Source organism: Clarias gariepinus, chromosome 12, assembly GCF_024256425.1.
Source record: "Clarias gariepinus isolate MV-2021 ecotype Netherlands chromosome 12, CGAR_prim_01v2, whole genome shotgun sequence".
NCBI classification, from domain to species: Eukaryota; Metazoa; Chordata; class Actinopteri; order Siluriformes; family Clariidae; genus Clarias; species Clarias gariepinus.
Genome location: NC_071111.1, coordinates 24,352,569 through 24,377,652, shown reverse-complemented (window position 1 = coordinate 24,377,652; position 25,084 = coordinate 24,352,569). Strand labels below are relative to the sequence as shown.

The 25,084-nt window shown below is 38.1% G+C and overlaps 1 protein-coding gene and 1 long non-coding RNA gene across 3 annotated transcripts in view; both read left to right on the top strand.

Annotated features, from left to right (window-relative positions):
- Positions 1-25,084, top strand: part of LOC128534113 (uncharacterized protein C12orf56-like) — a 61,854-nt gene that overhangs the window by 14,468 nt on the left and 22,302 nt on the right. Inside the window, 2 exon segments of the mRNA XM_053508416.1 lie at positions 6,080-6,163; positions 6,692-6,751. Coding sequence (XP_053364391.1) covers positions 6,080-6,163; positions 6,692-6,751 — 144 coding nt within the window.
- On the top strand, positions 17,672-23,506 carry LOC128533847 (uncharacterized). Of its 2 annotated transcripts, XR_008361394.1 has the most exons (6): positions 17,672-18,115; positions 21,436-21,525; positions 21,616-21,705; positions 22,279-22,332; positions 22,439-22,566; positions 23,423-23,506. It is a non-coding gene; the product is annotated as an uncharacterized LOC128533847 (long non-coding RNA). The 2 variants fall into 2 exon arrangements; XR_008361393.1 differs by lacking the exon at positions 17,672-18,115 and having other exon boundaries at positions 21,311-21,525.

The window sequence follows — 25,084 nt, the reverse complement described above, 5'->3', positions numbered from 1 at the left end:
TGCTTAGACCTACTGTACATAGACCATAGACTTTGATCAATATCATTTTGTGCCTCAGTGTCTAGATGGTTCTTTGTGTATTATAATGCTATGTGACCTGACTTTGATGAGCAGTGTAGCTCTGGGCCGAGTAGTGTCTCTTGAGTGTAGTGAAATTGAACTATTTTGTACATGTAAAGCAGGAGCTGCAGCTCTTCTGCTGCAATGTAAAATGTCATATAAAAAAAAAGGACATTTCAGATAGGACATTTCTGTTCAGTACATAGACATTTCTAAAACATAGATTTACTCACACACAATCGTTTATGCTGAGCACCTGCTTTAAAAGTCCATGGGTATGATGGCACTATTGCTAATGTATCAGAAAGAGTTTATGAATATAAACCTGTGATTTAAAAATGGCTTTAATGTCTGTGCACTGCAGTTATAGAAAATGTATTATTATATTTTGTTACTGCTATAATTTAGAGAAATTACCGAAGAAATGTCATGATCTAGGGGTACTAGGCTGTTGTTGCCGTGGGCTTACAGGTAGGCATAGGCGTAGAGGGGGATGGTGGTAAGTCTTTATTTACCCCAAAACAGTCACTAATCAAGACATGAAATAAAAGAAACTAACCAAACAAATCAAGAACTCCAACTAAAGACAGAGCTTACATAACCTATGCTCTGTAGGGTTACAAACATAACATTGGCTCTGTAGCGTTACACACATGACATGGGCTCCATAGCGTTACATGGGCTCTTTATGCTTTACACACATAATATAGGCTCTGTAGTTTTAAATAAGAGGTTAAGAGCGCACAAACAAACTAGGCATGGAGCTGAAACAAGACAAGACCACAGACAGGACGAGACCAGAGAGAACATGATGGAAAAGGCTAGGGGCTAAACGTTTAAATATCTAAACCAACACCTAGCTAAACATACCCCATAGCTAAACATACAGGAATAACACATTAGGGACACAAACAATACTCACAAAACTTAATACTAACACAACACTTCACGATACGGAATCAGCTCCACACACACTAAAACACAGCCTAAAACACTAAAACAACTAACCCTAGGGTTAGTAAAACAAAGTCATTCACATCAGAGACAGTGAATACAATGATCGACCCAGTTGCCCAAAATAAACAGCTATTTATAGAAGATCTAATGAGCTACCTCGGTTCAGGTGAGCACCCGCAACCGCATCCGCTGGGTGCAGTGTTTCTATCTGTGGTGTCAGTGTGTTCAGGACTGACCTTTTGTGAGTTCTGACTGCGGTGTGTTTGGACCATGACGCCTTTTACTCGTATTCCGTTTTTTATTTGCTCAGTAAAACCACCATCGCTTTGTTCATCCGGGAGACAGAGTAGATATTTCCGTATCCTACCTGCTCTTCAAGTTCAAGTTCAAGTAGGCTTTATTGTCATTACAACCATATACAGTTAGTACACAGTGAAACGAAACAACGTTCCTCCAGGACCAAGGTGCTACATGCAACATAAATTTACAACATAAATAAACAGAAACACTAAACTAGCTAACCAAGAGGCCTAGTTAACTGGCTAGCAGAGACAGGACAGAGAGACCTAACATAAATTACAACATAAATTAACAAAAACTAACTAGCTAAGTATAACTATTTTTACAGACAACATAAAGTGCACGTGCAAATGTGCAAACAAGAGCAACAACAAAGTGACAGTGCGCAACCACGACATAACAGAACATAAAATATGGTGTTGAGGTAGTGGGTAAACATAAACATTCTTTAAAAACAGCAGCAAGAATTGAGGAATTAGTGCAAAAATTAGTCCAGTAATGATGATTGTGCAAAAGATAAACAGTGAAGCATTTACAGATTTGTGTGTACGATAATTTGGTGGTGTAGGTCAGTGTGTCTGCACTTGTGTTAATTAGTCAGTCCAGTCCCAATATTTTGAGGTAGTTGAGTTAAGCTGTGTGATAATGTTTGTGTTAGTGTGTGTGTGTGTGTGTGTGTGTGTGTGTGTGTGTGTGTGTTTATCAGTCCAGTCCCTTTTTGTTGAGGAGAAGGATGTCTTGTGGAAAAAAGCTGTTGCACAGTCTGGATGTGTGTGCCCGAATGCTTCGGTACCTTTTTCCAGATGGCAGGAGTGTGAAGTGTGTGTGAGAGAGGTGTGTCCGATTAGCCACAATGCTGGTGGCTTTGCGGATGCAGAATGTGGTGTAGATGTCTTCAATAGAGGGGAGAGAGACCCCGATGATCTTCTCCGCTGTCCTCACTATCCGCTGTAGGGTTTTGCGATCCGATATGGCACAATTCCCAAACCAGACAGTGATGCAGCCGCTCAGGATGCTCTCGATAGTCTCTCTATAGAAGGTGGTCAGTACCACTAGCAGCACCTCCTCCACCTGTAATCCGTCCTCCGACACACACCTGACACCATGTCGGAGAGACAGAGTCTCTCTACCGGTCTCAGAGGACATGGAGCCTCACTCACTCTCTCTCACTCTAAACTTTTAACTTTTTGTAGTCATAATATTCACTAATAAAAAATTAAGTGGGGGAAAAACAAACAGTCTTTCCCTAGTTTTTAACTAATTGATAGGAAATGTATTTAATATGAGCAGTTTATCATTTTTTTAAATTCACCGATTTTTTAAGAAATCTCTCATTGTGAACATACATAAATTGAAAAATGTAATTTCTCCAGGAAATAAAAATGGAAAAAAACATTTCCTACAAGCTTTCAGGCTATTAATATATACAGTAGGTACAGCTTTACTTTAATTTAGAAATGATGAGTGGACATAAAGTCTAGACACCCCTTTACCATTTCTTTTTGATTGTTTTCCACCTTTAATGTCTTACAGCAATCAATGACATTAATGTAAAATGTTAACCAGTTATAATCAAACTAATAAACTCAAAATTAATTATTATACATCTGTCATCAAGGAAGTGGTTCTGATTAACAAAAAAAGAGACACTGGTTCTGTATGATTTCTTGACATCATCTCATTTCATCTGACTAAAGAGTTTATAAAGCATGTGTAGGATGTTATAGATGGATGGTACTAATTAGGAGAATGTCTACAAAAGAATATCCAAAACATCAGCATGGGACATTGTTACAGCCACCATCAACAAGTGCAGAAGACAAAATGCTTTGAGAACTTTTTCTATGAATAACCTGAAGATCCCTTTGCACTAGAGATCCTCTTACAGGTTAATGTAGAGACCTGGAGCATTTGTACAAGGCATCGTAAAGTAAAAATGCCATATCATGATGTGCTAATATTTTAGACTTTTAATCTAAAACACTGAGTGCTGTATCACAACAAAAAGGTGAATTTAAAAAGTTTTACACTTATGCAATTAGTTTAATACATATTTTTCCCCTTAAATGTTTAAATTGTCCTTCACATGGATTTTGTCGGTTGCTGTATCACATTAAAGGTGGAAATCTGACATCATTTATCATCGCATGATTTTTCACGTCACAAAATCTTGCAGTTCTAACAAGGGTGTATAGACTTCCCTTTATCTGTTCTTTATTCACTGGTGGAAAAAAAGTCATTGTTTTACCAACTTTTAAAGACATTTTCCCAGTTCCTAGCTTACAAAGTTAAGTCTGGAACAATAATTGGCCGATTTAAAATCCTTTCCAGTGCTCACCCACCTCAGTCCCTCTGTGTCTATCTGTGTTTATAGATGAGGTGATGATGTTTGTGGCATGCATGATGGTGTGCATCAGAAAAAGTTTGCCAGATTAATGTTCAAAAACTATATAATAAACCTATATAAGCTACATAGCCTTTATAAGACTCCACTTTTATTTAAGTGCACTCACAATGATGCGAAAACGTTATGATTTTGTAAAATAATGAAAGCAAACAGGGTGCGCTATGCTGTATCGGTGAACTTGTGCGCGTCAGAAAATGAACCGAAACTCTGTGTATACTCGCCTCACAGACGTGAACAATACATAGTTATTGTAAGGATTTCTTGTTTTTTGGTAGACCCCCTTTGGTCTACTCAGTGCTCCGCTTGTATTCTGTTGTCCCGCCTGAGCTCAGGGAACCCCTCAATGAAACACACAAGTCAGTGCTCAGTGAGATCTTCAAAGTTTATTGTGGAAGACAGAAGTATATATATGCACACACAAACACACAAAGAGCCAAAAAAGGAGGGCACAGGAGCGGTTACATCTGGTCCGGAATGTTTATAAAAGATAACATAGAAAAGAACAGGAGCTTGGGAGTTGTTCTTAGTTAGAAGCCTACAATGGTTTTATGACCTGAACATAGATTATACTAAGGAATGTGTTTGCTGATAGTGCAACGTGTCGAGGTCAAAGAAAGAAAAGACTCTGTTCTCATGCACACATAATATCATGAAATATACTAGAGATGAAATATTCCCTACAGTTATAGAAAGCGAAATGTCTGCTTTTATAGAAACTAATGGAAAAGATTTTAGATGTCTAATTTTAGACGATGTAATTCGTAATTCGAAAAGTGAATTACACGCACATCCACGGCTGCGGAGACAACGAGATGACATGATCACCTTCATCACTAAAGCCGAAACCAATAAGATCACTAATTTATCGATGAATTATTAAAATGGTCAGAGTCAGCTTCCTTGTTGTTTTTCCAGACGAATTAATAATCATTAGTCTACTTCTGCCGGTGCACTCTGGAAGACTTTATGCGTGCGGTTGAGCGCTAATTAGACTATACGTAGGAAATTAAAGAGAAGGATCACGATGCTCAACATCTCGGAGCCAAAACCACATTTAAATTAATAGTTTTTTAATCACTGGAATGGAAGAGATGGAAAGTTTCCCATGATAACATGCCTTGTATTTTTTTCAATCACTCTATACGCAACCCGTGATTTTTATGCTATTTTACAAATGAAAAATACATATAGAATATTCTTTTTTTTTTCTTTTTTTTTATAAAATATAAAATTTTTATATTTTATAAAAATGCCAAAGAAAATTGTGTATATAGTGATTAAAACAATACAATTAATGTTATGATAAGGAAATTCTCAATTTCTTCCATTCCAGGGATTAAAAACGGTAACAATGTCAATTTTAGAATCTGGAATCCAGAAGATTTACACAAATTTAAAAAGAGACCTGAAGCACTGAAAGTCTTCAGAAGAGCCTCAGATCCAAGAGGGTCTTAAAGTGTGGAGAGGTGCATTTTAGTTTCTCTGAATGTATAGGTGACAGCTGATTCACACCTGGGGAGGGGTGAGTTACAGTATTTGCATTTGTTGAATGTTGTCTGACATTGTAAAGCACACACAGTAACACTAAGTAAACAACAATTGCCCACACATACTGTAGAAAAGCATTTTCATTTAGACTATAAAAAATAATCCCGCATTTATTTTTAGGCGTGCCAGCTGGCACTTTTTAGTTAGAAGTTCTCAATACAAATCTTATAATTTGTATAAATACAAATCCCACATGACTATATATTTTAACTATTTACACTATTAAACTTTTTATTTTACTATTTTAGCTATTACTGTTTTATTTACTTCAAAATAATATTAGAAAACAAGAACAATACATTTAAAAAATATATTATTGACTACATTTGGGCTGATAAAACTGTTGTCCTCAAAAATGTAACAGATGAGGACTCATGTCCATCAATCTGATATACAGTATGCTGGAGAATCTCCCAGGTGGAAAGACACTGCTGATGGAGGTTTTAAGCTGTATACACATGCATTCTTGCCTAAACAACTCTTAAAACTACATTTGTGACACAATAACAGTAATATTTCGAACATTTTTAAGGCTGCCGTTTTAGAGAAACCAGAGAATAAAGAATAAACCAGTTGTTGGGTCAAAATAACCCAACCAGGTTAATTTGTAAATGACTCACTACATCTCATCTGACCCAACATGAGCAACACAACAATGTGTTTAAACCCGAAATAACCCAGAAGTTTGACCCAGCATAAACAAACCAACAATGTGTTTACACAAACAACACAGCATTTTTTTAGATAGTCTTTTTGAGTTCTGTTTCTTTAGTTTACATGGTTAATATTTCCTGTCTTTATCCATAGCTGGGAGCGGACATGTCACCTGTTCAGCCAGCTGAGTGGGGAGCTGTTACAGGATGAGCTCAGCTTGGAGAGTTTGTAGCTGCTGCACACGAAGTCGGTGCGTTCCCTATCCGATCATTTGAAAACTGAAAACGGTGTAGTATATATGCCAGAACAGTATGGGGCGCTGTAATTCTGCCATAGAGATACACTATACACGGAGAAGAAGACTTTGAGCATGCGCATAACCTTGCGCACTGTATACGAACCAAGATGGTGTTGTCCATTATTGCTTTTTGCTCATAACAGTTGCATAGAAGCAATAGATTTTGCTGTAATAAAGCTAGTAGGCTTTGTAGCAACACGAAAACAATCATGTAGTCCGCCATTATTGTTATTGCTGTTACGTGTGACGCAGCCGACACGTGATGTGATGACATCATCGTTTCACAAAATATACGGATTGGCCGTACACACGGAGACGCAAGGGTGGCGTTTTTAGATTTATCCACTTTGGGATCCGGTTAAAAAAAATAGCGTTTTTAGTCTCCTAAAACGCCGGATCCGTGTGGACGAAACGCCAATACGATGAATGTATACGTATACAGCGAAACGCGTCTCCGTGTGGACAAGCCCTCAGAAGCTCTGTGCTGCTGCACATCACAACATTGCCATTAAAACACTCTTCTGGAGGGAACGACTTCAGACATGAGGACTTTTTATTATTTTGAATTTAAATACGTCCATTCTGCTTAAGCTTCATGTAGTATGATTAGTGATAAAATGTACTAACTTTTTGTATTTACATTTAATGAGTGTGTGTGTGTGTGTGTGTGTGTCGTACAATGACCTGAGCTCTATACCTGTTCCTGGTCTAAATTAGAAGGCTGAATTATTGGCATTCCTAAATTGCCTATAATGTGAATGAGCGTGTGTGTGTGTGTGTGTGTGTGTGTGTGTGTGTGTGTGTGTATGTGTGTGCCCTGCGATGGATTGGCACCCCGTTCATGGTGTACCCCGCCTTGTTCCCTACGTCTACTGGTATAGACTCCAGGCCCCCCTGTGACCCTGTATACAGGATAAAGTGGTCTAGAAGGCGTTTTTAAAGATTCTGTACTTTTTTTTCCTTTGTGTTTGAAAGTGAACAGGTGAAAGCTCTCTGAAGTTATGTTTCTATTGGTAATAAAAAAAAGACTCTTCAGACTCATCACTCACAAAAAAATCAACACAAGGATCCTGTTGAAATGTACAAAAATATACAGTATAGCTGTAAAAAATGCACAGCAGTGTTGGGGGACGTTACTTTTTAAAATAACTAATTAAATTACAAAATTACTGTCATTAAAAAGTCATCAGTTACAGTACAGCATTACTTTCTGATAAAAGTAACTAGTCAGAGTACTTTTCCATTGCAGAAAATGAAAACTCCTTTGTGATTCCTCATGCATGTTGTTTTAGTCAAGACCTTCATAATTATTCTACCATCATCACTCAGAGAAGTTTAGCCCATAATCTGTTAACTTCTCACCTACAGTATGCAATTTTACTTGCGGTAAGATGTGGTGTTAGGCACCGTGAGCAGCCGCGAGTGACTGCCCGTAGTCACAGCGCCAAAACTCGCGGTAAATCATGATGAACCATCCTTATGGCCACTGCGTGAAACCGCGTAGGTGAGATAGGGATACAACAGCAGAAATAACAGAGAGGGCGGGTTATCCAGGCGGGGTTTGTAGGATGACTTTCACACACACACACACACACACACACTAATGGAATGAATGCTGTATGAAAATATAACTTAATTGCAAAGTTTTAGATTACTTGTTACATCAAAAAAGTAATCCAAGTACTCTTACACCCAACTCTCTGCACCACAGCATGATATTTCGCAATTCAGAAATGTGACAATGAGATAAGCAGGTGTGTGCGCCCTCTAGCGTTAATCAAAACACTTTACATATGCAAGTTTGGTACATTTACATATTTGGCAGACGCTCTTATCCAGAGCAACTTACATTTTTATCTCATTACACATCTGAGCAGTTGAGGGTTAAGGGTCTTGCTCAAGGGCACAACAGTGGCAACTTGGTGGTTGTGGGGTTTGAACCTGGAATCTTTCGAACTGTGGTCCAATGCCTTAACCACTGAGCTACCCCTGGCCCCACATTTGTGTCTAATTTTATTGAGGCAACGGTGCTTACCACTAAGCCACTCTGTCCCCTAAAATAAGTTCAATTAATTTAAATAATTTATTACTAATTTAATTTATGATTAATTATTAATCCATTAAACTCCACTGAAGATTTAGACTTAAAGTGAGTTAAAGCTTTAAAACAAACGTAGAAGACAGAGAGAGAAGTGTCCGAGATGGGACTGGACATGGAGTCCACCTGAGTCAGTCTGCTCCACACTGCCTTCCATCATCTGCTCTCACACACATCAGCTCATTTACTGTGTGTGTTTCTCACACACTCCACACACACACAGCTCTGATCTGAAAGGCTCCACACTGTAGTACAGAGAGGTTCAGACTGAAAACAGTCCCTCAGGGAAGTGCTGCTCAGAACTCAGGGGAAACACACACTCACACAGATATATTATCGGAAATAAACAAACACATCAAAAACACTTTGGTGAACGAATTATTAACATTATTGTTATTATTACAAATTAGTGTTTTCTACAACAGAACAGGCGCGCGCATCGGGACTGCAGACACACCAGCGCCCTCTTGTGGATGTAACAGGTCCGACATTGTGTGACTTTACAGTCACAGCACTTGATCAAAATTCATTAATATGTGGAAAATGTGCATATGATTCCAAAATATTTTATTTAGAGTTATAATGGGAAAGATTTGTGAATTAAAGAGGCAAAAATGTGTGGAGATTAATAAAAATTAAATTATTATTTTACTCACTGACTCCTGGTTTAACTACACAGACATGTAAAAAGTAAATAAATATATAACACCCATAGCGTTATAATAAAATGCACCATTACGATTTTTTTTTACCTATTAAAACATTAATGCTTTGTTCACTTTATGATCAATAACTTGCCTTGATGTAGAAGGATAAAATGAAAATTTTTGAGCCTGTGACACTGACTAAACTAACAAGTATCTTGAAAAAAAGAATAAATACAAAGACACTAATATTTAAAACTCTAACAATTGCAGACAAATTAGTTTTAATAAAATTGTAAGCAATAGACTGTCTTAGCCATTCATGCAGTTACACAAACAGTCCACAAGAGGGCACACAGGCAGCGTGTATAATCACGTTTCCCTGCAAGATTTGGAACACGTCCAAAATGGCGGCAAGAATTCCATAGTAGTGATGGGAAGTTTGAATCATTTTAGTGACTCGGTTCTTTAAATCTCGTTCATCAAAATGAACGAATCTTTTTTGAGTCATTTAGTTCATTTCTTTTGACCAGAAATTAAATAAAATGTTACATTTTAAATAAACAGACCCCCAACACGTCTACATACACACATTTTGGCTATAGGTCCAGTAATAAAAATATTACAATGCAGCTAAGGACATATTATAAACAGAATGAGCAGAGCAGCATCATATCTTTTAATCCAAGTCGTTCGTTCTTTTAAATCTATTGTACTTGGAGTCACGTGACAAAAGAACAAATGACTCGGGACTTGAAGTCTCATTGAGGTGAATCGGTCAATACTATTTCCTGTACATAACCTATGGAGGTTTTTCGATGATTTGCGTAGGCACGCCCAGGAGAAAATCCGAGACTGCTACATTAACATTTAGCAGAAAATTAATAGAAGTGCCCTGTCACATACTCTTAATCCTTTATCCTCTAATAATCATTTTAAAGGTACATCATTTGCAGGTTCTGATGATCCAAGTCTTTGTACTGAATATCTCACATGTAGCCAGACTTGCTGGAGAAACTTTCAAGGGGTTTTTGTTCCTACTTTAATTATAGTATTATGTTCAGTTTGGTACATATGCTTTCTTGAACGTTACCAAGTTAAAGGTTGCATGTTGTTGTTGGAGGAGTTTATAAGAGGATATTCTTTTATCTATTGGATATTTGATATTCACATATTGCAAATTCAAGCACAAGAAGCTCAATTGTTTGTAACCTGTGCCTGCTGAACAGTGTCTGGTCTCACTTAACACTAGGTGAAGTAACTAGTACTCATAGGTGCATCATAAAAAACATGACAGCAGAAATCATAGTTATGTGTAAAAGTGAAAGTAAGAGCATTTCCACACACACATATGGTGACAAGAACTCAGGAATGAGACTACGGGTCCACGGGTCAGGTTCATATTAGTTAATGTCAGGCTTACAAGTGTTACAAGTATTAATCATTAAAATACAAAACCAGACACATAAACAGAAATCTAGTGCTATAAAGAGTAAAAATAATATAAGGAGTAAACAACAACTCTTATCTTAACTTTAGTTAAAGTCAACTTACAAGTATAAACTTTAAATTCTGCTTTATAAGATTAGAATTGAGCTAGTAATATATAATATACCTAGTGTAAAGAATTTATTACAGGAGAGTCATTTTGAAATCGTGACTCGACTCTTTGAATCGGTTCATACTCCCATTTCTGATTTCATTAACATTAAAACAATAAACTTTAAAATGTAAATTGTCATTATTATTAACTTATTATTATATGGGTATTAAACACACAACCTCAACAATAACTGAAATTTTAGCACACAGTCATACAGTCACTTTATTACATATCGTTGCACATAGATCACAGATTATAACTTTATTCTGTATAAATCATATTGTATAAAAACTATATCCTAGTCTAGGATATAGTTCCTAGTCTAATATATATATATATATATATATATATATATATATATATATATATATATATACAATTTTATTCTTATTTTTATTAATGTTTTTTTTTTTTTTATCTGCACAGTCTGAGGTTTTGTCACAATTGAATTGAATGGAGATCATTTAAATACTGCATGGTATTTAATGTGAAGCTGCACGGTAAAAAAAAAAATTAAAATTAAAACCTTAATGTAAAAAGGCCACAGGAACCATATGCAAAATATGAACAAATAATGAGTAAAATGAGTAAAAACACCCTAATTTGAAAAGAACAACACAAGAAAAAGGTCTTGTAACTGCGAAGTTCTTGGTTCGCTGGTTTTGACCTGTTGATGGTTGCCAGTTTGGCCTTGTCCAGTGTTTTGCGTGTTACATTTACTTTTTACCTGTTTGACTGGTTGGTCACAAGTTTGTTGCTTGAACTACAGACGGTGAACAAAAAAAACACCAAAGTGGTCAGTTGACTGTACACAAATTGGTTAATCTCTAAAGAATGCAAAAAAATATATATTAATGTATAAACAGTTTTAAAAATGATGAAAGGGTGTGCAGGCCAATTAGTTTATTTAGTCCACCTTCTGTGTATGTTTTATGTTTTGTATTTGAATGTGTACAGTTTGTCTGGTTCATTACAAACTGTTTAGATATTTGTTGCTCTTGAATGTTAGTCTGATAGACTTTTTTATTGCAACACAAACTACTCTACATTTGTTTTTTAGTGATGATGCTCTGGGCTGCAAAGGACAGTGGGAGGATCAAAGCAGTTGTTGGCCCGTACAAACTTTATGACTCTTCTTTTCGCACCCTGCAGGGGAATGAGTGGCTTTCGGATGAAGTAAGAGAAGGTAAATAAGTTGTTCAACATATTAATACTGTAGTTTTGCATGTTGCTTACAAACCTATTGTCCACAGATCATTGATGATTATGTGCACTACATTCTGGAGAAACAACAGGCAAGTATAAATTATGACAACAGTTAACATCTGGATATTTTTTGATCTACAAATGTAATCTATAAAAGACAAGAATATTTCTCTTTTACAGAAACCAATACACCAGCTGTGTGCAGTTGTGACAACATCTTTGTTCACAGGCAAATTCCAAATTCTCATGAAAGTCACTAAATCAGAACACAGTGTTACATTTATATCTTAAATGATTAAGTATTACTAACTTGCTCTTAAACTCTTCCCACATATGAAATTTCCTGTGGAGCCGATGTGGGTGTGCCATGGCTGGACTGGCCATAGGGCATATCGGGCATTTGCCCGGTGGGCCGATGGTGATTTTCGTCTTTTGTAGGCCGGCCACCGATGTTTTTTTGTTTTTTTTTGTAACGTTATAAACTATTGAAGGTGGCGGATTGGCCAATTGGTCATGATCGACTCTGGGCTGGACCAATTACAGCCGAGGAGGTCAGATGCACCCGCCCCCTTGTAACGGCTCAGCAATCACATATCATTGCTGAACAAAAATGGAGAACAAAAAACGCAAAGCAGCAGGAGGAGCCGAAAAAATTAGCGCCAAAAAGAAACTAGCCCTTCAGGCAGATGCTGCCAAATGTGCTAAAATATCACAGTTGTTTGGTGGCTATAGTGGAGCTTCCACTTCAGTAAAATTAGCAAGTGATGGAGGCCAGCAGCCGCAGGTTGAAGAGTGAAAGTGGAGGCAGGAGGAGGAGGAGAGACCCGAGGCGGCAGGAGGAGGAGAGACCCGAGGCGGCCGCCGGTCCAAGTGGCAGAACTGAACCTGAGGTGGCCTAAGTAAAACCAAGTAAAACCATAAAAAAAACTTATAAACCCAATGGGTGTAGCTTATTTTCGTTGTGCTTGCTAACTTTTTACAGTCAGTTACAATAACTCCTACTGTGTACTAGTTAGCATGATGACAGAGTTTCTATGCTGGTGCTATGATGTCACTGAGAGTGAATTATTGATAAGGTTAGTTAGTATGGGTTGCCAAACGTAAAAAACGTAATCGTCCCGTATTCAGAGAAAATATTACGCGTTACGTATTGAGGTTAAAAGGAACGCGATTTGTCCTGTATTTTAGCTAGAATGAAAAAACCCACAAAGCTGGAGTTATCCTGTGTCTTTACGCTGCAGCTGCCTCGGTCTCTCTCATTCTCTCTCCCTCCTTCTCCTGTTGATCAGCTGATCGGTTTATCAGCTGTTTGCTGGAGCCACAGCCATAAAAGCTGCTAGTCATGATCGGTTTGGATATGTGAGAGAGAAACATAAAGGTGAAAACAGTAGGTTTACGTCCTTATTAAATCATCAGAGTTGAACAGGTGATGGAGAAACAGGTTTATCTTTTAGGTGACATGAATGAGTTGAAGGGAAGTTATGAACTGTTTCTGAGAGACAAATAACACCAGGATCCTTTTCTACATAGCTGACAGCTGGTAACTGTGCAGGGGCGGGTCTAGCAAAGTTTTGCCAGGGGGCCAGGTAGGGCATTAACAAGGAAAGGGGGTCACAAAGAAATACTTCTCTTTCTTATTCTCATTTTAAATGTCTTGCTTTTAAATAATTATCTGAATCTTACAACCAAAGTGGTCATTTTATGTTAAATGTATAGAAATCCATTATCGTTTATGGTAAATATTACTGTAAGTCTAAAAATATTAAACCTTTGTAAGCCCAGTAAGCTTACCATCTGTGCAGTCTGAAATTATGTCGAAGAAAGATGTTGAATCTATTTAATTATTGTAGAAAAATAATTGATTTCTGTGCATTTGTGTTACGGTTTAGCTGGTTGTGGCAGCCCAGGTCTCTGGATGACACTCCAGCGATCGTGATCTCTGTGTTTTGTTGTGTTGTCAGTTCTTGTGCCATGTACTGTGTGTAAAATGGCATCAAAAATTCTATTAAGTGTTATTCTTTCTCAACTTTCTTTCTCTGTCTCCTTTCACTTTTTAAAGGTTGCCATGTTTAAAAAAATATTTTGTGCTGCCATGCTGTTTGTTGATGTGGTAAATAAATAGTTTATGAAAATATCACTAAATCTGTAATTTATAAATTTTAATACTCATTAATGATCATGTCTCACCTCTAGTCTTCTCTGTCTTAATTTCAGGTTTCCACCATGTGTTGTAGATAGTTCAGGAGGTTAACTCGACCAAGCAGTCTTTTGTTTTCCGCTAAGTACTGTTTAGAATACCAGAATAGGGAGGATGGTGTAGGTTTAAGTTTATTAGATTGATACATATATACCAACAGGACAGTGTACATCGCTGTCAGAACAGCGTTTGTTTTCATTCAAAGGCTTTATGGCTTTGCCAATAATACCTAGTGGGCCGGTCTCTAGTCAAAATGCCCGGGCCGATTTTTTGTCCCAGTCCAGCTCTGCTTTAGCATAAACATATAGCTCGCTATTTCATCATGTCTCAGTCAAAACTATACTCTCAGAAATTCAGAAAGGAGTGGGAATCAAATCCTGAATACAACAGATGGTTGAAGCCTTTTATTGGAGATAATACACGGGCATACTGCCTGTATTGCAAGACTGATTTTTATGCCAAACTTTGTGATATAAAAAAACACGTCAACTCAGAAACATACACAAAGGGCAAAGCCTTACAATAGTTTTACACAAAACAAACTGCCATTTATGGTAAAAAAAATGACTCTTAAAAAAAAGCTGAAGCCACCATGGCATTAGTTATCGCTGAACACTGTTCTATGCTGGCATGTGATCACATTGGAGAAGCCTGTAAAGCTGCTTTTTCACACTGTGCAGCGTGCATTATGCTAATTACGTGATGACTTCATCTAGCGACTTCTACGACAGCCAATAGCTACTTTCCTTACTGACGAGTTGGCAACACTGGATATGGGGCATGAAATCGTTTTTGTTGTTGTTGTTGTTATATTTAAACATTTAGTACTAATATATGTTACACATTCGGACTGCACATCAACTTGATAAAAATTCGAGTTATTCATTGGGCTGCGGGCTGAAATAATCTCTCGGCAAATCGAACCGATACAGCGCTCCTGCTGTGCTAATTAAAGCCGTTAATAATGTGAAAAGTGGACATATCAGTAATTTACTTACTGCAATAGTGGATACAGTATTGATCTCACAACTCCATAAAATAGATTTATCATCTAAAATATATTAAATCACAATATTACAAGGATAGCTCTGTGGAAAATAATAGTGTGGCGTAGGCGGGGCTTCGGCTGGCGACCATCATGCTTTGCGGGAGGGGTTGCTATGTGTTCACCATGTTGGGGAAGAGTGTTTGGGTTAGTAGCTTCGGCCATGTTTGTTTGTTCAGTGCGTGACGTGTTGAATGTGGTCTGGTTTATGATTAGGCTGAATTGAATGTAGGTTCTCGTGTTAATGTGCTGCTCATGCTATACATGCTGTGTGTAAAATAAAGTACTCCCAGCTATCTCATTGGGCAGCAATTAAGCTCACTCGTGTCTCCAATGTCCTTTCCGGCGGTAAAACGCTACAATGTTTTAAATGATTCGGGCTTTTTACTTTTCCCCGCACCGCATTCACTTTTCACCGATTTTAACTGACACACACACACACACACACACACACACAGCAGGTGTACAGATGGCGGGGGATATGTACTGTAGCTTCTCATGACCTAGTCTACTCGTGTCGGTGAAGTCCACCTGCTCTTCCTTTCTCTACACACTGTGGACTGTATGCACTGTTATTACCTAAATATTTTCTCACCAATGCAAAGATGAATAAACAGCTCACCTTATATAGTTTTAGAACATTTATTAAATAGCTTATTATATTAAAACATGTAAATGTTGCTTCTCTGAATACTGTATGCCTCTTCTGTTTTGGGTAATAACTTGAAGCTGGAAACTGAACAATTGAGTCTGTCACAGATTTAATCAGAATAAATACCTTCACAGTCTGAAAAACATCATATCAAAAGTATATTCTTGTTAGAATAAAGAAAGAGATATATCACTGTGTCCTAACATACAGTAATCAAAATAAGGAATCTGTAGCATGTATAAATTATAATTATAATGGGGAAGGAGTTTAAGTTAATATGTCCTCTTTCATTGTTGTTTAGGTTGTAACTGGGCGACTCCATACCAGTAATGAAGTACAGATTTGATCATGTACTGTATGATGACAATCGCTGATCATGTAACTGAGGCATGTGTTGACCAGTGCTGACTTGATTGTTCATGCTTATAAAAACTCAAACCTTGACCTTGACCATGACCTTAAACAGTTTTAAACCATTAGCCCACATTATGTCATAGCCGAATTATGAACATTTGTCAAAGCTTAGTCCAAAAATCTCTCCATTCCCCTGACACACACATGCAGACACACACTCCTCTGTTTGTTGTTTGTCCTTTTAATCTTTCCAAGTAAGTAACTTCCTAAGTAACTTCCCACCACCAAACAGGTGTGAGCTTTGTAAAATTATCATTGCTTTATAAATAAGCACCAACTGTCACCACTTGCCAGGCAACATGGCAACCCAAACAAAAAAACATGGAGGGTGGCTTAGTGCTTAGCACTGTCATATTGCTCCTCCAAGTTCTGGGATTGATTCCTGCCTCAGCATCTGTGTGCATGGAGTTTACATGTTCCCCCTGCGCTTGGTGGGTTTCCTCTGGGTACTTCAGTTTCCGCCCACAGACCAAAGACATGCTGATTAGGTAAACCGGCATCTCCAAATTGCCCATAGTATGTGAATGAGCGTGTGAGTGTGTGCCCTGTGATGGATTGGCACCCTGTCCAGGGTGTACCCTGCCTTGTGTCCTAAGTCTCCAGGGATAGGCTCCAGGCCCTGCGACCCTGTGTACAGGATAAAGCAGTATAGAAGATGAGTGAGCGAGTGAGCGAGTGAGCATTGCATAGACTACCCAATCCAAAGCTTTAAATATTTGCAAAGCCTTAAAAACATTAGTGTAATACATAGCTCAAATGTTCCCCATATATCAGTGTCTACATTTGTTTGTATTTGTTTTGGCTGTTTTGTTTGTTCTTTCTTTCTCTTTTGTAAGCTTAGTTTATTGTAAATGTTTAATGTGCATAATAGTGCTCTCTTTTTGAAAAATAATTTGACTTATTGAACGTTATGAAAGCTAACACATGCTTACTTTGGAAGAATTGTTGGTGTAACTGTAACTGTTATCCTTTTTCCAGTGTGTTCACTGCAACTGGAATTGGAGGAAATGACAGCTCTAGCTCCGCATCAGCAACATACTAATGTGGATGCTGGTCTGTGGGATTTTCTTCGTAAGAGGGGTGTTCCTGAAGAACATGTTGACCAATTGCAACAGGACAGGGTAATTTTGTGACAAAAATAGTCCCAAAGTATTATGTATTAAAAACATTAGTAATTATTATTGTATATTGTACGTACAATTACATAATCCATTACAAAGAATCAATCAACTGTCCTAGACATTGATATCGGCACTGCCTGTGTTCTCAGTAATAAGGTTCTCAAGACTCAAATTGAGATAAATACATAGTGTACATACTGTCAGGATTAGAGATACAATACAATTTAACAAGGGCTGTGTTTAGTTTTACAATTCATTTAACATTTATTTATTTATTTTTTTTGCTAAAGAATATGAAATTTAATGTTTTATTTTCCTTTTGGTTTACTTTTATGTAAATTTGTAAGGTATCATATCTTACATAGGCTTCTGTTTTTGGGGGTAAAATTGTGAAATGTAATTGTAGAAAGAAAGATACCAAAAGCCATTATTATAAACATTGTAAAGTATACGTACTTAAAAACAAACTCACACATTCCTTTAAAACTAACTTTGCTAAGTTTTTAATTTACAGATTGATACATCAGTTGTCAGAGAACTAGATGAAACGCCTTGCACGCTACATACCACTGTATGGAGACAGGATTGCTACAAGGCCGTACTGTCTGGACAAACAAAAACAAAAAGAAGAGAACTGCTCGAAGATGTCCCTTCTTGAAAAACTGCGAAAGAAAATGAGGACAACAAAAACAAGCCTTGATGAGGAAACTACGGAGGAAAGTAGGCCAATGAAAAAAGGAAGCAAGACAAGAAATGCTACCAAGTCTTCAAGAAAAATCGAGTTGTGGGGATTCATGAGGAAAAGCAAGTCAGAAAACGCTGTGGTGGGGGAACCAGAATTCTTGATATATCCAAGGACTCAACCAAGAAAGATCTTATGTCTCATGCCAAGGAAATATTTTTTCCACATGGTAAGTAAAAAAAAGGAAAATGGGAAGAATTCACTCATAGTATTTATGACTTTAAGGAATCAGAACTTGAAGACAGCGTTACTGTTGGTGAGCTGTACACACTCTCAAAATTAGGTATTTTACACTTTTTTTACATACAATGTGGCTCATAGACAAATCTGAGACAGAAGTGGACAATAAAAAGGACAGACATAGTGGTTCTCTATTAGAGCAGCAGAAGACAACACAGTGCATTAATCATGATCAACACCTAGAAAAGCTTCTTGGTGTAAATAATCCACAAACCAAACCATCTGGTACAGTTGAACAGTGTAACCATGAGACCTCCAGTGCCCATTTATCTGTTGTTGGTGTCATTGATCTTACTTCTCTATCTTATGATTCAGAGGTGATCGTAGGTGGCATAGAAGATGTATCATCTGCAAGCCCTCTAGATGACACTGTTCCAATTCTTCCATCTACAGAAGACGTCTTTAATGTTGCCTTGTCTACCTCCACTCCTGTATTAGTAGATCATGTTGAGCGTAATATCCGTTCAATTGGCAACGCAGACTATGAGCTGCTTTCTGAAACCCATCTGATTGAACCTTTTCAAGTTTTTTCTCCCACAGTGGAAGTCATCAGTATTGTCCCATCCACGTCCACTCTTTTTGTAGAGGATGACATTGCTCGTTCAAACATTGATGCAAACTATGAGCTACTTACAGTACAGTGGGTATCAAACTTCACAGAGTGAATCTGTTAGAGGAAATGATTTGTCAATTCAAAGATGAGTTGATTCTTAACTAGCCCTTAAAGTACAGCTTTAATGAAGAATGCCATGATGCAGATGGTGTGTTGAGATATGTCTATGCTGCATTTTGGACAGAATTTTTAGATTGTGCAACCGAGTGGGCAGAAATGAGAGTGCCATCTCAGTCAACAAAATGGCAAGAGGATGAATGGAAAGCTGTGGGGAAAATATTGGCCAAGGGTTTCCTAGACCAAAGCTACTTTCCGTTGCACATTGCCCCAGCATTTACCACTGCACTGATTTTCGGAGAACATGCTGTATCCACTGATTTACTGTATCAGTCATTGCTGTTGTATCTGAGTCAGTGTGAGAGAGATCGAATAACTACTGCTTTACAGAATGTTTATAATGAAAACTCAACTATTCGTTCCCCACAGATAAGTGTTTCCCTGCGCTGTGTATATGTGTGTGTGTGTGTAAAAGCGCGTACTCGCCGTGTGTGTGTGTGTGTTTGTACACGCTGTGTATATAAAACTGAAGTAAGACGAGAAGAATAGGAGGAATAAGGGTTCGTCCACACAAAGCCGGTGCGTTCCCTATCCGATCATTTTTTTGCGTGAACACGGCGTCGTCTCAAGAAATATCTGCGTACACACGAAACCACTGAAAATGGTGTAGTATATATGCCAGACCAGTATGGGGCGCTGTAATTCTGCCATAGAGATACACTATACACAGAGAAGAAGACCTTGAGCATGCGCATAACCTTGCGCGTTGTATATGAACCAAGATGGTGTTGTCCATTATCACTTGTTCCTCATAACAGTTGCATAGAAGCAATAGATTTTGCTGTAATAAAGCTAGCAGGCTTTGTAGCAACACAAACACAATCATGTAGTCCGCCATTATTGTTGTTGCTGTTACGTGTGACGCAGCCGACACGTGATTCGATGACATCATCGTTTCACAAAATATACGGATTGGCCGTACACAGGAAGACGCAAGGGTGGCGTTTTCAGATTTATCCACTTTGGAACCCGGTTTACTAAAACGCCGGATCCGTGTGGACGAAACACCAATACGATAAAAAATGTATACGTATACAGCGAAACGCGTCTCCGTGTGGACAGGCCCTAAGTTCATGCCCCCTTCCCCCTTTCTTATCTACGTACTTACACTCACACACACTCTCTCACTTCAGTTCATCGCACACAAACACACACACACACGCACACACACACACACACACACACACACACACAGTGTCTAATAGAAAGAGATGCATCCTTTTTTAACAATAAAATTATATTTAATATTAATTAATATTGGAAGCAATAGTTAATATTATATACAGTGACACACACACACACACACACACACACACATACTGTATACTAACGGAAACACTGTTTTCCTGGGAAAATGGGAGACAAAAAACCTCTCTAATGACACTGTGGCACTAACGGAATCACTGCTGTAAAGTAAAAATAAAACAAATGAACCTGAACTTGACCCTTTAAAAAGAATCGCGACAGAGCAGTTAGAGAGAATGTGTTTGTGTGTGTTTGTTTATGTGTAAAGGCGGGAGGAGGAGGGGAGGAGACGCTGTCCAATGACGTGCACACACACACACACAGAGTCAGTGAAGGCTGAGAAAGAGAGAGAAAATGGATCTAACCTTTTCCAATGTGACTTGTTTTTGCTTCACGCTTGTGCACACATGTGTTATAATATATGCGTGTGTGAAAGGAACGACTTTCCCCACACACACACACACACAAATATGCTTTACATGCACACACGGTTATTATTCGAGTGAGAGACGAGCACTACGACCGAGCAGGGAAGACGTTTACACACACGCACGCGAGAGAAAAAACACGGTGTTCAAAACAAAAAGCGCATGCGTGCTACATGATACATGATACTCGATGAAACTTTGTACTCGTAAATCAAGGCACGCTTGTTTTTTAAGACTGCCAAACAATCACTGGGCACAGACACACACACACACACACACACACACTCATTTACACACTACAAGCAATTTGGGAACACCATTTAGCCTAACCTGCCTGTCTTTAAACTGTGGGAGGAAACCAGAGGAAACCCACCAGGCACATGTAAACTCCATACACACAGAGAGACAGGAATCGAGCCTCGCCGAGAATCGAACCCGAACCCTGAAGGTGCAAGGCGACAGTGCTAGCCACTACACCACCGTGCCGACCTGGGCTTTTTTTATTTAAATTTAAATACATCCATTCTGCTTAAGCTTCATGTAGAGTGATGAAGTGATAAAATGTAGTTATTTTTTGTATTTACATTAAATGAGTGTGTGTGTGTGTGTGTGTGTGTGTGTGTGTGTGGTACAGTCACCTGAGCTCTATCTGTTCCTGGCCGCGAATCGAATTACGTGATTCAAAATCACGTGAACATCATCTTTGTAGTATTTAGGCGTTATATGAAGTGAGACACGACTTTTTTGTAGCGATTGTTCCACTTTTAACCTCTGACTCACCTTGACTGGAACAGAACACCATCACCACCTCACTGATTCACTACAACACTGTGTGTCGGTCTCCAGGCTTTCCACGTTAGTGCTTCAGACCATAAGCCTGATGCTCGGTGAGACGGAGAAAGGAGCTGCTCGCTTTAGCGCACTAACGTCCAAGCAGTGAGTAAACTCAGATATGACTGGAGCCTGTGACTGTAGTGTATATTTATACAGTATGTTACTGTATCAGGAGCCTTTAATGTGTTGCAGGGGAAGCGTGACTGCAGACTTGCTCTTGGCTTTGGTGTGTGTGATCCTGAGCTAAAGCCTTACAACTGCAATTCTACATCTCACACAGAGGTAAGACACAACACTCTTATCTGTCTTGTTTGTGTTATTGCTGTACTGGATATAGTTTCAATAAGAATGAATCATCTGTGTCTGGACATAACCAGTGACTAGCAATATAAAACATAAGTAACACTAATAACACAAACTATACGATATTTCATTTCTAAAACCTTACGGTGCAGTAGATTCTCATTTATGACGTTATTGTATATATTCAGGTCCATATGTATTTGGACAGTGACTCCATGGTGGTCAGTTTGTCTCTGTACACCAGGACAATGGATTTGAAATGAAACACTCAAGATGTGATCGCAAACAAATTAATGTATAATCGCTGTCCCAATATTTATGGACCTGGCTGCATAACCTCAGTACAAAATTCGTCCACTGATGCAGATTTATAGACTTTTTTTTGTTTCGTTTTTTTAAGGTGAGTCTCATGCAGAATGTAGGACATTTTCTGACTGTCCTGGGTTTTTCAAACACTTAAATCCCACCCTTTCTTTGTAAATCTCTTTAGAATCAAAACGAGTTCTTCAGTAGATGGTAAGATTCACTAAGTTGTGCTCTGTCTGTGTTTAGCTCCTGTTTATGGTTTATCAGGCCCAGCGTGTGGTTCTGGTTCTGTCATTTCTGGTAAATCCATAATAATTGATATCGAATCCATGAGAATGTGATTCCTTTGGGAAAAGTAGATTAAATACTAGAGTTGATCCATGTCTATGTTGTTATGTTGAAACAGTCAGAGTCTCCCTTGAGCCCGTCTCAGGCTGTCCTCCTGTACCAGCGGTGCCACTTGCTCCTGACCTGCATGCAGCACAACCCCTGTGTGAACACCTCCATTATTACAGAACTTAAAGAAGAGTTCAGGTCAGAGAGTCTGTTGTGGACGACTGGGTTTTATAAGACGGTGTACAAGCCGAGACAAACAAATGAGCTACTAGTATCAGATTTAGATCACCAGATAACCAATGAGATCCAATCCTTCTCCAAAAGAGTTCGACTGATCCAAATGATCGTCCATTTACTGCAGTATTTTAATAATCTGATTATCAGAAAAATCATAGTTAACACAATTCACATTCATCACACAATAAGTGCACTTACAGAAAGGTGACGCATTAAATGTAAAGATGTAGTTGTAGTTGATGTAGTCGGCTGCATTTGTCCCTCCCATTCAATACAGAGTTATTCTAACTGTTTATCTTTATTCTATATAACAAACTTTGCTATTCTTATAGGAGTGCTGTCTTACAGGATGACTGTAATGAGGACATGAGTATAAAAATAATCTAAATCATATGCTGTCAAATCAACAGTTCTTCTTGTGTTGGAGATTTTGGATGGACGTCTTAAGCAGTGTCTCTGTCACCATTAAAACAGCCGATGTTTTGTAAAATGATGTTTGTTTAAGTTGCAGCTCAGTTCCAGAGACGTGTAGAATCGATGCCTTGATGTCATGAAGCTTTTCTGATGGATCATAATGACCCCACATACAACATACTACATCCTATATCCTATAATTTCTCACATGTAATATAAAATCCCACTTGAGTTTACAGCTGTTGGAATTTCCACAAACCACCAGACGTCACTCTGCTTCTTGTTTTAACTCTCAGTTCATGATAACAATCACCATCATGATAATGATTAATTTATGAGAATATGATTATAAGGGTCACTGAGTGATGACTTCTAACCTTTTACATACTGTTTCTTTTTTAAGGTATTATGTGAGACAGTCCGGTCTGGAGGACAAGCGTCCCCTTCACTGTCCCATTAGTAGACCAGCACAGCATCTCCTCTCCCAGCTGCTCAACCTGGTGATCACGAGGACTGTTTACAGCCATCTGTCTCTCACACATTAATACAAATATTCATTTTTATCTTATTAACTGATGACCATGGATATATATAGAACTGGTGTATTATGTACTTTGCCAGTTGTGGAGATAAAGTCCAGTATACTGTGTGAAGGACAAGGAGGAACATTTATCATGAGGATCCTGTAACCAGGATAAGCAGCAAAACCAAATGTCATTTGTATTCATAAAGGATGTTTTTTATTTGCTTTCTTTGTGTAAATGATTCAAAATGTAATTTTAATTATTTGCTTTTCTGACTTAATGATCATTTGATAAAGTTTATAATAATTCAAGTATTGTTTTGTATTTATGAATGACATGTTATACCTGGGGTGGCAAGGTGGCTTAGTGGTTAGAACTATAACCTTGCGCCTTTAAGGTCCAGGTTCGATTCCCGCCTCAGGTCTGTGTGCATGGAGTTTGCATGTTGTCACTGTGCTTAGTGGGTTTCCTCCCAAAATCCAAAGACATGCAGATTAGGCTAATTGGCATTTCTAAATTTTCTTTAGTATGAATGACTGTGTGTGTGCCCTGTGATGGATTGGTACCCCGCCTCGTGCCCTACATCTCCTGGTATAGGCTCCAGGCCCCCTGTGACCCTGTATACAGGATAAAGTGTTATAGATGGTGTTCATAAAGACTGTGTCCTTTTTTTCTCTTGTGTTTAAAAGTGATCAGGTGAAAGCTCTCTGAAGTTATGTTTATATTGGTAATAAAAAAAAGACTCTTCAGATGTGCAATAAACATCACTCTGAAAATCAACACAAGGATCCCATTTGACTCATTATTGTTAAAATGTACAAAACTAAACAGTATGGCTGTAAAAATGCACCATAGCATGATAGTTCACGATTCAAAAATGTGACAATGCGCACCATAACATTTTAACATCTACCACAATAACAAGCATATGTGATTTCTTTAAAAAAAAAATGTTGTAGAAAATCTGCAGCAGGTTCTTTTAGAGTTCACAATGTCTCTTGTGTTCACTTACAATTGATGTTGCAGGAACAGTGAGATATACAGGTGTGTGCGCCCTCTAGCGTTAACCAAAACACATTACATATGAAAGTTCTAGAAGTTACAGTTTAATTGACTTGTTATTGTGACATTATTTTGTACATTTGTGTATAATTTTATTAAGACAACGGTGTTTACCACTGAGACACTCTGTCCCCTAAAATAAGTTCAATTAATTAAAATAATTCATTAGTAAATTCAGTTAGATTTAGTTATTAATTTAATTTATGATTAATTATTAATCCATTAAACTCCACTGAAGATTTAGACTTAAAGCGAGTTAAAGCTTTAAAACAAACGTAGAAGACAGAGAGAGAAGTGTCCGAGATGGGACTGGACATGGAGTCCACCTGAGTCAGTCTGCTCCACACTGCCTTCCATCATCTGCTCTCACACACATCAGCTCATTTCTCCACACACACACAGCTCTGATCTGAAAGGCTCCACACTGTAGTACGTCTCGGGTTACTTTGCTGTAACCCTGTTCCCTGAAAAGGCGGGAA